The sequence below is a fragment of the Rhinatrema bivittatum genome, chromosome 4, assembly GCF_901001135.1.
Source record: "Rhinatrema bivittatum chromosome 4, aRhiBiv1.1, whole genome shotgun sequence".
NCBI classification, from domain to species: domain Eukaryota; kingdom Metazoa; phylum Chordata; class Amphibia; order Gymnophiona; family Rhinatrematidae; genus Rhinatrema; species Rhinatrema bivittatum.
The window spans coordinates 444,240,875-444,255,453 of record NC_042618.1 but is presented as its reverse complement, the minus strand read 5'-3'; the positions used below and the strand labels follow the sequence as shown (position 1 = coordinate 444,255,453).

Sequence of the window (14,579 nt, the reverse complement as noted above, 5' to 3'; positions counted from 1 at the left end):
AATTCTTTAAAACTTGAATTTTCTATGTGAATGTCATCTTGATTACCTCTTTCTAAATCCAACAAACATCCTCTCTAGTAAGAGGAGAATTCAGCACTACCCAAGAGGAATGGCGTAAGATCACCAAAGATGCAGCTCTGCCTGGAGGTAGTCGTGCCTTAAAACAGCGGGTGATTTAAAAACAGATATTCCCCATTGCCATGATCAGGGTGTCTATTCCTGTTCTTAATCCCCAAGAAATCTTGGGGACTGAGACCTATTCTGGATTTAAGAAATCTGAACAAACTCACTCCAGGAGAAAATCAAATTGACCTCTCTCCACACACTCCTCCCCTTCTCCCAGAGGGGTGAGTAAATGTGCCCTCTGGATCTAAAGGATGTGTATATCAAGACATAGGTAATGCCAGTGGGAAGGATATATGGGAGTTTGAACAGGCTTGTCACACTATCTGTACAAGGTGCTTCCCTTCACCCTGTCATCAGCATCTAGTGACTTCACAAAGTGCCTAACTGTAATAGCAGCACATGTACAGCTTCTGAACATTCAAGCCTTCTCTTACCTGGATACCTTGCTTGTGACAGTAAATTTCCAAGGAGTAGTACAGGCCTTCCTCCAGAAATAAATACAACTCCTACAGTCATTGTGGTTCCTGGTGAGCTTGGATAAAGTCTCTGAAGGAGAAAGCCTTTTTTCCATCAGATTGGACAAACATGTACATGTCACTAGTCCAGACTCCTGAACATAGAACAGTCCCCAGCCCAGAGAAATAGTTATTGTTCTGTCACATGGTGGCAGCAAATTCACATATCACTAACCTACCTTCACATATGCCTCCTGCAGTGGGGCCTTCATTCCCAATGGGACAGCTAACTCATCCATTGATGACCAAAGTGGAAGTTTTTGAAAGAAGTGAAGTAGGAATGTGGCTAGATCCAGTCATTCTTCAGGAAGGAGGGTTGCTACGTTTCCCTCTTAAGTGAGGTTGGTAATGGATGCCTCGGGAAGGGGTTCAGGGGCCCATATAGGCCACTTTAAAACTTGAGGAATTTGGTCATCATAAACAATTTCAGATCGATCTCCCAGAACTGAGAATGATTGGATACACTCTAAAAACTTCTTGCTTCCTTCATGGAAAGAGCATTCTAATTCAAACTAAACAAGTTGCTCTGTTCTGCATGAACAACAAAGGGGACCCAGGGTCATGGATGCCTTGCCAGGAAGCGATAAAGATATGGTATTGGGTATGCAAATACCAAGCTGTCCTGTAAGCCACCTGTCTTCTAGGCATCTCCAACACATTGGCAGATTGCCTCAGCAGACTTTTTCAACCACACGAATGGTCTCTGCAGCAGTCAACAACTGATGATATTCAGTGTATGGGGACTTCAGCAATCAACTTCTTTATATCAGAGCAAAACAGAAAACTGGAAATATTTTGCTCTGTTCTTCCCACAGAACTCTGATCCATTCAGGATGCTTTTCTGCTCAGCTGGAATGTAGATCTCATGACTGCTTTTCCACCAATTCCACTGATAGCCAGAATAATGCAGAAAGTGCTCTAAGCCTGGGCACGTCTGATCCTCCTAACTCCAGCCTGATCCAGATAGATTTGTTTTGTGTATCTAGTACAACTGTCCAGCAGTCCTCAGATATCTCTCTGGTCAAATCCATCCTTATTAACTCAAGAAAAGGGACGTCTATTTATCCAAACCTTCCCTCCCTCAACTTTATGGCCACAAAACCATAGACTAGGAGAACCTATAGTTTTAAATAAGGTTCTCTACATGGTGTCAACATAATACCTTAAATCCATTCACATGCAGATCCAAAAAGTTGGTGAACTATATGCTCACTCTTTCTGTTTGTTCTTAGCACCTCATCGGTGAGAGTATATCTCAGAGCCATTGCTGCTTACTATGTTCTTGTAGAGGGTAAACCTATCTCCACTCACCTGTTAGTATCCATGTTCATGAAGGGCTAAACCAGTTGTAACATCTGTTCCATGGGACCTAAACATAGTTTTGGCACAACTAATGAAGCAGCCATTTGAATCACTGCAGTCTGCTTCTCTCAAGTTTTGCACATGGAAGTAGCAGTGAAGTCAACCAGAAGAGTCAGTAAACTTCAAGCTCTGGTATGTTCAGCTTATATGCAATTCTTCCAAAATAGGGTGGTGCAATACACCCACCCAAAATTTTTAGCAAAAATATGAGCTTTCTGTATTAATCAGTCCATCGTGTTAACTGCCATTCTTATCAAGGCCACAAGCACATGAAGATGAGAGCCCTTCATATCCTAGTTTTGCACTTCTGGAAAAAGTCTCATCAGGTTTTGTAATTGGCTTTTATGATCTAAACAGACTAGGCATAGTCCAGCTGGGTAACAGACTGCATCATGCACTGCTATAAACTAGCAGGCCATGGCAGATTCCGTTAGAGCCATGGCTGCATCAGTGGCTCATATACCTCTGAAAGACATCTGCAAAACTGCAACATGAATGGGGGGAGGGGGGATAGACTGGAGAGACAAATTAAATCTGACCATTTTGAGTCTGTCAAAAGTGACGTTTCAAAGCCTGTAACTGATTCCAGGTATATAAGTAGCTTTTTCATACATAAAATTATTTGTATATGATTTAAATGTTTAAGCATAGTGTGAGTTTTTCGATGTTTAGTGCTGTAAAACCTAATGCAAAAGTAAGCAAACTAGTCAATTCCTGAAAATCCTAAAATTCTGCTGCAGAATTTGCTCATCCTTGCTGCAGAATCTCCTCCTAATCTGCTGAAAAAACAGAGGCCTTAGGCCCAATTTTAAAAGGGTCATGCGCATAAAAACGGGGGGAGGGGGTTACATGTGTGGCCGGGCCTTGCATGTGCTGCATGCATTTTCAAAAGGGCCCAGCCACGTACATAACCCCCGTTACACACCAAAGGGGCAGGCTGGGGGCCATGTTCTGGTGGGGCTGGGGTTGGGCCGGGAAAGCGCCATTAGCTGCTGACCCGGGGAATCAATCGTCTGCAGCCAGCTGGCACACGGAGGTTACCTCAACTCTGATGTTGAAGTAAGCATTAAAAAAAAACCAAACTAAAACTAATAGTGGGGGGGATCCTAGGGTTTGGAGAGGAGAGGGAAAAAGGTAGGAAGGCTAGGTAGGGGGTGTAGGGAAGTTCCCTCCCAGTCTGCTCCTTAATTGGAGCGGTCTGGGAGGGAACTGAGAAAAGGTCTACTTGCATTGCTGTGCATTGGTTTAGAAAATTCCCCCCCCCCCCCCCCCCCCGCGAGTGCCGACCCGCCTGCACATGCACAAGGGAACTGTATTTTATAACATGTGCACACATGTTATAAAATTATCGTGTCCATATGCATGCACTGGGAACCGCATGCACATGAATGCACACATGGACTTTGTAAAATCTACTTTTTCCCTGTTTGTACCAGGATCATTCCAGACTGTGGGTTATGTTCCCTGTCCAGCAGATGGAGTTAGAACCAAAAATTCCCAGGGGAGGACCTATATAGCCACGCCTCCCTCGCCTCAATCCTCAGTATAGTTCTAACTCCAGCAGATTGAGCAGGGGACACAGTGGTCCCCAGCACTTTTCTAGTTTTATTTTCTCTTTGAGGAATCAATTAAATAATATTAGATAAAGGTTCAAAGAGAGACACTGTTTTCCAGTCAGGAACTTGCTGACAGGCTGTGTTTTTTGCCTGTCACTTTATTTCTCTCTTCCTATCTCTTTGTTTTTTCCTCTTCCTTGCCTGGCTAGAGTGTGGTAAGTGTTATTTTTATTTCATTTACAGTCGTTGGTAGGAACAGGAATTTGAGGGGTGAAAGTCTGTAGTGCCGACCGCTCCCCCTAGCCCCGGAGTTTTCCTTTCCCCTCCTCCCTTTCAGGGAGTGATTGGAGTTCCCGCCCTGCAGCTCTGCGACGACCCATTCCCCGGAGCTGCTCACCGTCGGGACGGCGTTTTTCCCCGACGGTCTCTTGGGGACGGTGAAGGGTCCGGAGGCCGAAGAGTTTTATTAATTCGCCGCGTCAGTTGTTGCCGCGTGCCGCAGCCACCCCTCCCCCTCCCTCCCGCCGCGATGCAAAAATCGCTGAACGGCTCCGGAGCTCGGCACGGGCTTCAGGAGACCTCAGAGGGATTTTCTTCAGCTTTTCCTGAGGGGGAGTATGGCTTACCTGGTAGGCAGCTTGGAGGAGAGTCGGACCGCGCTGGCAGGAAGCGGCATGCCCCGTTTCCCCTCAGCGCGGGAACGGCGGCCATTTTCTCAGCTGACTCGAGGCATCTCTCTCTGAGGAGGACGTCGACGCTCCTCTCCAGGTTTCCTCTAACAGTATGGAGTTTCGGAGCGCAACGGACCAGGGCAGGCAAGGGGACGACGTCTCGGGGGGGGGGGGGCCCCCCCCCCTCATCAGCACTTCCTGCTTTTTCGCCAGAATTCATTGTTTTAATGCACAAGGCATTTTTACAGAGCAGGGATCCGAATCTTGGAATTTGGGGTCCCCCTCCCCCCAAACTGGCCTGCTTGACACAGCTTTCGACGGCAGACCCTCCCTTAGGGAGGGCTTCTTTGCCCACAGGGGGTGCGGGGTCCACTCAGCCCCCCCTCCCGTGGTTCCTTTTCCGCTGCAACAACTGTTGGGGGATCCAGATGCGGATGATCCCTCCCTGGCGGCCCAGGTTAGAAGGTGACGACCCGAGGGTCCTCCGTATTTTTCAATCGGCGGAATTGGATGATCTCATCTCCCACATCCTCCAGGAAATGGACATTGACCCTCCTCCGGATCCTGTGGCTCAGGATCCGAAGATTAAGAAAGGGGATCCTCTCCTAGCGGGCTTACGACCTCTAGCGAAAGCTTTTCCCACGCATCACAACATCTTGCAATTGATTTCAAGGGAGTGGGATACTCCTGTGACCAATCTTCGAGTCGGTCGAGCCATGGAAAAGTTATACCCTCTCCCCACTGATTTCTTGGAGATTCTTAAGGTTCCTGCTGTTGATTCAGCGGTATCCGCGGTCACGAAACATACTATCGTCACGGGCGGGACGGCGTTGAAGGATGTCCAGGATCGCAAGCTCGCGGTTTACCTCAAGCGTATCTTCGAAGTTTCAGCGTTGGGGATGAGGGCTGCTATCTGCAGTTCCCTAGCACAATGAACAGCTCTGCATTGGGTACAACAGCTTCTCATTTCTCAATCTTTGCCACAGGCAGAGACTATTCAGGCTGATAGACTTGAAGCGGTGGTTGCCTATGGAGCTGATGCTTTTTATGATCTGTTAAGGGTCCTCGCTCGTTCCATGGTGGCGGCGGTGTCCGCTCGTCGTCTTTTGTGGCTACGCAACTGGGCGGCAGATGCTTCGTCTAAGACACGCCTGAGTTCCCTTCCTTTCAAGGGTAGGTGCCTATTTGGGGAAGATTTGGATCAGATCATCAAATCTCTTAATGAGAATGCGGTGCACAAGCTACCAGAAGATTGTCCACGTTCTTCTAGATCTTTTTATTCCTCCAGAAATAGGTACCGGAATCAACGGAGGTCGCATCCTACTAGACAGCAGACACCTCGGGCTCCTTCTACACGATCACACACCTGAAACCAGTCCTTTCGGGGGCGCCGCCACGGTAAGGATACTCAAGGGGCAGGTCCTTCCTCGAAGGCTTCACAATGATGCCAGAAAGGACCCAAGAAGGGGATCCCCCACCTGGGGGGTCGCCTTACTCTCTTTTACAAGGAGTGGGCCCAAATTACGACGGATCAATGGGTGCTGGACATCTTAAGACAAGGCTACGTATTAGATTTTGTACACGAACCCTGAGATCGTTTTCTGTTTTCTCCTTGCGGTTCCCTTCTCAAACAATTAGCAGTCAGACAGACTCTCGATCGTCTGCTACAGCTGGGGGCGATAGTACCGGTAGCGGCCTCCAATCTGGGAAAAGGTCATTATTCAATCTACTTCGTGGTTCCCAAGAAAGAGGGCACTTTTCAACCTATCCTGGATCTCAAGACAGTCAACAAGTGTCTCAGAGTTCCTCGTTTTCATATGGAAACGCTCCGTTCAGTGTTAGCAGCCGTGTATCCGGGAGAATTCTTGGCCTCTTTGGACCTTACAGAGGCATACCTTCACATCCCGATCCATCACCATCATCAGCGCTTCTTACGCTTCAAGATTTTGGGACAGCATTTTCAGTTTTGTGCTCTCCCTTTTGGTCTGGCGACGGCTCCGCGTGTCTTCACCAAGATCATGGTAGTGGTGGCGGCGGCGCTCCGCAAGGAGGGTATCCTTGTACATCCCTATCTAGATGACTGGCTCATTCGGGCGAAGTCGAGGACGCAGGGTTACCGTGCTGTAGACAGGGTAGTACAGCTTCTTCAGTCTCTGGGATGGATCGTCAATTTCTCAAAGAGCAAACTGATACCGTCCCAATCGCTGGATTTTCTGGGAGCACATTTCGACACCAGCTGAGCCAAGGTATTTCTGCACCCGGACAGAGCTCGGGCTCTGCGTGCTCAGGTAACACGGTTCATGGCACTAATTGCTCCCACGGCGTGGGATTATCTCCAGGTACTGGGAACCATGGCCTCAACAATCGATTTGGTTCCGTGGGTCTTCGCTCATCTCAGGCCTCTCCAGAGGTCTCTGCTTTCGCGATGGAACCCAGTGTCGAGAGATTTTCAAGCAGTACTGCCCATCCCGGATGTTGTCTTGCTCAGCTTACAGTGGTGGCTGGACCCTCAACAATTAGCTGAGGGAGTGTCTCTACAGAACCCGGATTGGGTGGTCGTTACCACGGATGCCAGTCTCACCGGCTGGGGAGCGGTCTGTCAGGACAGGTCTCTCCAAGGCTGATGGACGATGGAACAGTCCACTTGGCCCATCAATCGGCTGGAGACCAGAGCAGTCCGTCTAGCGCTGCAGGGGTTCTACCCACTGGTATGCAGTCGAGCGGTTCGAATTCTTTCGGACAATGCAACCACAGTGGCGTACATCAATTGCCAGGGGGGCACCAGAAGCCATCTAGTCTTGTTGGAGACCGAGTTGATGACATGGGCGGAGCTACACTTACAGCGGCTAGCGGCTTCGCACATAGCGGGCGTGGACAACGTTCAGGCAGATTTTCTCAGTCAACAACACCTGGATCCCGGAGAGTGGGAACTCTCGGAGGACGCAATGCGAAGGATAGTACAGCGTTGGGGGAGACCCCATGTGGATCTAATGGCAACCGCGACAAATGCAAAGGCCGCCCGGTTCTTCAGCCGCAGGCGAGAGCGTGGCGCGGAAGGAGTCGACGCGCTGGTTCTTCCCTGGCCTCGACAGTGTCTCCTGTATGTCTTTCCTCCGTGGCCTCTAGTGAGCAAGGTTATCCGACGGATAGAGACGCATCAAGGTCCGGTGATCCTAGTTGCACCAGAGTGGCCTCGTCGACCATGGTTTGCAGATCTTCTCAATCTGGCAGTAGATGGCCCTCTTCGGCTCAGTCATCTGCCACGTCTTCTTCGCCAAGGACCAATATTTTTCAAGGAGGCAGATCGCTTCTGTCGTGCGGCTTGGCTTTTGAGAGGCGTCAATTGAGACGGCGTGGATATCCAGAATCTGTCATCTCCACGCTCCTGAAAGCTAGGAAGACATCCACGTCTGTTACTTATGTCAGAGTATGGAAGGTTTTTGAGGAATGGTGCGAGTCAAAATAGATTCTACCAACGCAGGCCTCGGTGACACATGTGCTTTCCTTCCTACAGGCTGGTCTGGATTTGGGCCTTGCCTATAATTCTCTTCGTGTGCAGGTGGCTGCGTTGGGAGCCTTCCTACGTAGTAATGACAGGGAGCTCCTGGCCTCACATCCAGATATTCTACGTTTTCTAAAGGGGGTAAAACACTTGAAGCCTCCAATTAGACCACCTTGTCCTTCTTGGAATCTCAATTTGGTACTCCGGGCTCTATGTGCACCGCCTTTTGAGCCTCTTGTCTTCGGCCACACTCAAGATGTCACCCTTAAGACCATCTTCCTGGTGGCGATCAGCTCAGCACGTCGAATCTCTGAACTACAAGCTCTATCATGTAGGGAGCCATACCTTCGTTTCACGCCAGGGGGAGTATCCCTGCGGACAGTTCAATCTTTTCTGCCGAAGGTGGTCTCGACTTTCCATCTCAACCAATCGATAGAGCTTCCGTCATTTATCCTCTGATTCTTCTGACCTGCGTCGGTTGGATGTCCGACGTTCTTTGATACATTATTTGGAGGTCACTAATGAATTTCGACTCTCCGATCATTTGTTTGTCCTTTGGTCGGGACCCAGGAAGGGTTGCATGGCATCCAAACAATCAATTGCTCGCTGGCTGAAAGGAGCGATTATAGCCGCATACATTGGAGTGGGTAAATCTCCACCTTTAGCTGTTAAGGCGCATTCTCTCCGCGCTCAAGCGACGTCGTGGGCGGAAAGTTCTGCAGTTTCTTCTCAGGAAATCTGTAGGGCGGCCACATGGAAGTCTCTCCACACTTTCGCAAGACATTATCGTCTAGACATTCGCGCGCCGTCTCACGGTCAGCTTGGAGACAGGGTCATACGGGCAGGGCTGTCCGCGACCCACCCATGATGGGGAAGCTTTGGTACATCCCACAGTCTGGAATGATCCTGGTACGTACAGGGAAAAGAAAATTATTCCTTACCTGCTAACTTTCGTTCCTGTAGTACCATGGATCATTCCAGACCCCTCTCTGGTTTTGGGGGTTCTTTGTGGGCCATCCCTGCTTTCCTATTTTCACTCTGTATCTCTAGTTATTGCGAGCTGTGTCTTTGAATACAGTGCTGTTTGCAAGTTCTCAGTTACAGTTTTTTGAGTACAAGTTAGTTGCTGTCACTTACAGCTGTTATTTTTTCTCGATATCTTTGAGATTAATTGATTCCTCTGGTTCTGTCTCTTCTCGTCTTGGCTTTGCTAGTCCAGTTACTGAGGATTGAGGCGAGGTAGGCGTGGCTATATAGGTCCTCCCCTGGGAATTTTTGGTTCTAACTCCATCTGCTGGACAGGGAACATAACCCACAGTCTGGAATGATCCATGGTACTACAGGATCGAAAATTAGCAGGTAAGGAATCATTTTCTTCTTGTGTTGCTTTGTCATAAAGTGGTGACAAGTCTGGTAAAAGTAATATAAACTTAGGAGTTGCAGCTGCTGGAACAGTAACTATTCTCATGTACCAGTAGCAGTATTTATTTTCATGTACCCCATGTAGGGCTAGATAAGCAAGCATTTTTTCCATAAACCAAAAATGGGAGAACCTCTTTATACATCTGAGCTCTATAACTTCATGGGCATAACCTGCATTAATGATGGATGCAGTAATGTATTGCAGCTCATCTAGTTTAATTGCCGAAGACCAGAAATAGGCATTTCAGTCCTCAAGTGCTGCAAACAGGTTGATTTTGCATAATATCCATATTGAATATACATGAGAAATTTTCAAACATTGGAGGCAATGCATGAAAATATATCCAGCATATTATGGATATCCTGAAAACCAGGCCTGTTTTGGTACTTGAGAGCCAGTTTCCTACCCCTGCTGTGTATGAAAAGATGATTAAAAAAAAAAAAGGATGCAACTTCATTTTGTGAATATTGTGATTTTGTGATGAACATTAGTTTAGCTCTTCATGACTTAACTGTATGTATATTTTTTTTTTATTTAGGCAGGAAGAGAGAGTGGTTTAAAGTGGAAGATGCACTCAAAGTTCTTCAGTGCCACAAACCTGTACATGCAGAATATTTAGAGAAACTGAAACTCGGTTGCTCCCCAACCAATGGAAATTCTGTGGTGCCCTCTATTCCAGACAATAATAGCTTGTATGTTACTTCTGCACAGACTTCTGGACTGCCATCTACTGTGAGATAAATACACCTTTTGGACAGTCACATGGGAAGAGGTCCTTCTGTGTTCACGTACAAATGTCTTTCTAACTAAACCAGGATACTAATGCAAAATGCTCATGTTCATTTTGAACATTTTTCAGCTATTTTGACACATTTTCTTTTTTAACAATGTAAAATATTTCAGCAAACCAAAGCCATATATGGATTTTTTTTAAAGATGCCTTAATTGGCCTTTTTTTATTTTAAAGTCTGTTCAGTAGGTGAATTTGTACATCAGCAAAATACCTGACATGTATTTTCTATGGTTTTCTGAATTTAATAGCTTCCCCACCCCAAGGGGGATTTTTGTTTTTGCCATGAGGCAGCAATCTTTCAAAGAAATGTTGGGAAATTGTTCAGCTGAAAATTTTTAAAGGCAGAATTCTCTTAGCTTGACTAAACCCTTTATGATGACTTAAGTTTGCAATTTTCAAGTAGTGGAGGGAAATGCATTGTCATGGAAAACTGTCCCTGTAAAATACTTCATAAACATCAGTTTCATATTGCTCATCACTGGCAGAACCTTTAGTTTTCTAATTGTTTCTCAACCAAGTCCTGGAAGCATACTCGTCAGTCTGGTTTTGAGGGTAGCCACAATGAATATCCATATGAGATTTATATACATTGGTCTCCAGTGTATGTAAGTATCTCATGCTAAGAGAATTTCAATATGATGATAAATCAGTGGAAAAGTGACTATTATAATACACAGGAGAAAAATCAGTGGAAGTCATTTTTCTACTGATTTTTTTTGTTTTATAAATTTATTCCCAGGAAAACTAAACTAAAAACTGAAAAGAGAAGGTCCCTACTCATGCTTATTATTGATATTCTGAAAACTAGGCTAGCCTGGGTATGTCTCCAGGACTGAGTTTAGAAACCTATAGTAGTTCACTCTCATTCAAGCAGCTTTTCAGATAGACCAGTTAAGACTTGATTAATTTATGTATGTAATTGCAGATTTTACTGTGGTCTTAGTGTGGGAGGGAAATTAATCTTGGTTTCTAAGGGTGCTGTAAATATGACTGTCTCCATTCTGTTGTACTCCTTCCCCCACTAGGAATGAGATTCATATTAACAAACCCACTGCCCTTAGAAAGCTGAAGTATAGAATATCCTTAACTCAAATTTGAATGTCTTGTATTGTCATTGTGGCATTAAGAGAAGATGTTCTACATTAGTACAATTGACTCATAGTATTTTAAAGTGTTTTTCCCATTTTGAATCTGTGGAAAAATGCTTACTACATCTGGCACTATGCCTGTACTACTATGACTATAGGCTGTTAAAATAAATAAATAAATAAATAAAAATCATCCCTACCCTCCAGAAAGTCATAACTGAGAGAAAACATTAACATGCTGGATGCAGTTGCTTAAAGCATTAGCAGTATATTCTGCTGATTGCTTAAATTTGTAAATATTCTAACTAGTTAACTGGAGGAAGTGTACAAAGGTCAGTTAATGTAATTTGATCACTTTGTTACTTACTACATGGGCAGTTCACTTTAATATATTGTGTAAAATGCTGCTATAAAATTGAGTGCTGTTACTTTTTTTTTTATACAAAATGATGGTGCCACAGTTTTTCCTTGCTAGAAAAAACCATATAAATGCCTTGAAACCTTTTGAAAGTAATTCTAATATACAAGTTTTAGAGCCCCTAAATATCTCCTTTCTAAAAAGGAAGGTATGATTACTATGTATGACATGAAAGATGGAAAATATTAAATGCCACATTAACATTGATAGCATACAAATGTTTTAAATTACAATGGGAAACAAAGGTTAACTCTAATTGAAAAAAATCTTTAAACATATATTTATTGCTCCACATATCTGCTTTGCCTTGTACAGAAAAACAAGGCTTTTTTTTTTTAATACAGCTCAACTCGTCGAACACTTTTGCTGTTCTTTTGTAAGTGTACCTACCATTTAAAATATCTCTAGTCCTTGTTTGTTAGAATGTCACACCAGCTGAGTAAGCATACAATAAAAGCCTACTTCTTGACTATTAACTACATAATAAAACTGCTTCTATTTTTGTTTCCTAAATTTTTCTAAATTTAAAATAAACTAGCTTGTGGGAAAGTAACTGAAAATGCATGACTATTTTGTAACTCCTTAACTATGTATTTGATAAGTGTAAAAAAAATAAAAAAATTGTACAGTATTGCTATAGCTAACTATCTCCAAAAAAATTGTTAGCCTTTAAATATTTAGATGTATATTTCTTTTTTGTTTTGGTTGTGAAAAAAGTTTGGGCTAATTTAATAGTGCCATATGAATTCTTATGTCATTCAATGTACAGATTTCTTCAGTCTATGCAACATATGAAATGAAGTCCCTTTTCTGCTGTTGTCTTGAAGCCTAATTTTTTTTTTTTTTTGTTGAAACAGATGATAAACTTGACATAGTGTAATATGTATTTTAATTTTATTACTATTGTGCTGGTAGTGTGGCAGTCATGGTCAATTTCTTTATGCAGCTCATTTTGCTAATTACTGCTGTCTAGCTGGAACCTATTTCTAGTCCTCACAAAACATTTTTGGTTGACCCTATCAGGTGATTAGTCCTAGTCATTTTCTGTACTAAATCTGACCCTCCTATTTCCTTCTAAGCCAGATTAGTCCAGGATTGATTATATATTAAGCTGAATGAGCCATTGATCTAAATTCTTAGAACTTCAACTTACAAGCTTGTTTTTAGAATGGCAAACTTGTGTCTATTTTAAGAAATTTTGGAAAAAATAGCTTGTTAATGAGACATTTTCACTTACTGGCAGTTAATGCCTTTATCTAGAATTATTCGTACACTAAGACATGTTGAATGTTGTACTAATGTTATACTTGCCACGTTTACCTAAACAGTTGATCTCTTCATATTAAAGGGTTAACACTGAATAGACATTATATGACATTGCTATGAGAAGGCAAGACTGTCACCTACATGCCATATCATGAGGGCAGAAACCAGTTTTCATATGGCCACATTATTGCAGGAGACTTAGTCTGACTGGCTGGTATTATCAGAGGCTCTACCCTGCTTGTAAACTGCCCAAGGCACCATGTTAGGCAGGTGATGTTGCTAGTTAGTGAAAAGACAGTCTGACCATGACCTCCATTATTGTTAGGTATACTACATGAAACCAATGTAGCATTTGTATATATTTGATTTTCAATAACTTCTGTAAAATAACTGTCTTTATACAAAAACTGTATATAATTAAGAACTACTACTTAAATTTGCTTTTGCTGTCAAATTTATAAGAAACAGGATGCTTCCATATCACAAAATCAAACTGTAAAAAAACCTTGTCTTCAGTCTCCACAATATGCACAGCTGCATCAGTATTTGTTCTGCTGTATGATGTAAAGTAGTGAAAGACAACCTTGACCATGTATTGTGTGTATGTATGTATGTGTATATATATGTGTGTATGTATGTATGTGTATATATATGTGTGTATGTATGTGTATATGTGTGTGTGTGTATATATATATATATATATATATATATATATATATGTGTGTGTATATAATATACACACATATTAGCATGTGACTGAGGATGCTTGATATTTTCCATTATGTACATTTCTAATGTAAAATTGTTTACAATCATTTCAGTTTCAGACTAGAACTTTCCTTAAATTCTTGTCAGGAACTAAAATATGTTTAAAAAAAAAGTTTCCATAACAAATGTAATAGATATATGATTGGGGGGGGGTTTGTTTTGGGGTTTTTTACCACTACTTTGTACATTTGAGAGACACATCAGCATTGGCTCTTTTTTTTTTTTTTTTTTTTTTTTTTTTTTAATTTGTGTGTGGCTTTCTACCTTCCCTGATGTATGAATCCAAATAGTGATAGTTCAGTTACTTACTGTGATATTATTTGTGTGGGTTTTGGAGAGCTCAGGTTATTTCTTCAAGCAGTGGTTAACATTTTTTCCAAAGTGATCCTGTGTGTGGCCTTCTGCTGCCATTATATGTGTGAAGAGTATGGAGATAAAAGAACTATAAAACTCTTTAATGGGAAAACAGTGCAAATTATGACACTTGTTCCTTTCAGTTGCATTACAGACCTTATATTGGCATCATTAAAATTAAGTGCATATGACTGACTTTTATGCTTGAAGAAATGGAGTTCACAAATATTTCTTAGGACTTGATTTTATATGGAGGCAATCATAGTTTAATATTAACACTGCCTGAGTACTAACCAGCCCACCGTTATACCTGTTGACAGTATACAGGAAGATTAAATCTAACCTCAATTGGTCTATTTACCGGTATGGTTTTGAGAAGGAAAATTTAAACATATTTAAGTTGTAAAAATTTGGAATGGCTTTGCATGTTTTTTTCATTAAAGATTGGTGTAAGAACATTTTGACTTTTTTTTATATTTGAGATGAATGAAAAATAAAATCAAAGTAAAAATGACTTGAATAATCTCTTATTTTCAGATTGACAGAAAATGTGAAGGTACCAATCTGCATGGATTATAATAATGTACTGTTGCTGGAGCCAAGCCAAAGATTTGTACTTATGTAAATGTCACAATTTTAGGTTTGCCTGAACAAATTACCTAGGGCAGTAGTGCTCGGACCAGTCCACAAGCTTCCTCTAAATTGATCTGAAACTCAGTATATGCTTAATGACTGTG

At 43.0% G+C, this 14,579-nt stretch overlaps 1 protein-coding gene across 2 annotated transcripts in view; it reads left to right on the top strand.

Moving 5' to 3' along the window:
* NUDT4 (nudix hydrolase 4) overlaps positions 1–14,300 on the top strand; it is a 108,742-nt gene extending 94,442 nt beyond the window's left edge. For both annotated transcript variants that reach the window (XM_029601629.1, XM_029601631.1), the window contains exon 5: positions 9,694–14,300. In XM_029601629.1, the coding sequence (XP_029457489.1) occupies positions 9,694–9,896 (203 nt within the window). In that variant the 3' untranslated portion in view covers positions 9,897–14,300. The remainder of the gene's footprint in view (positions 1–9,693) is intronic.
* The last annotated feature ends 279 nt before the right edge of the window (positions 14,301–14,579 follow it).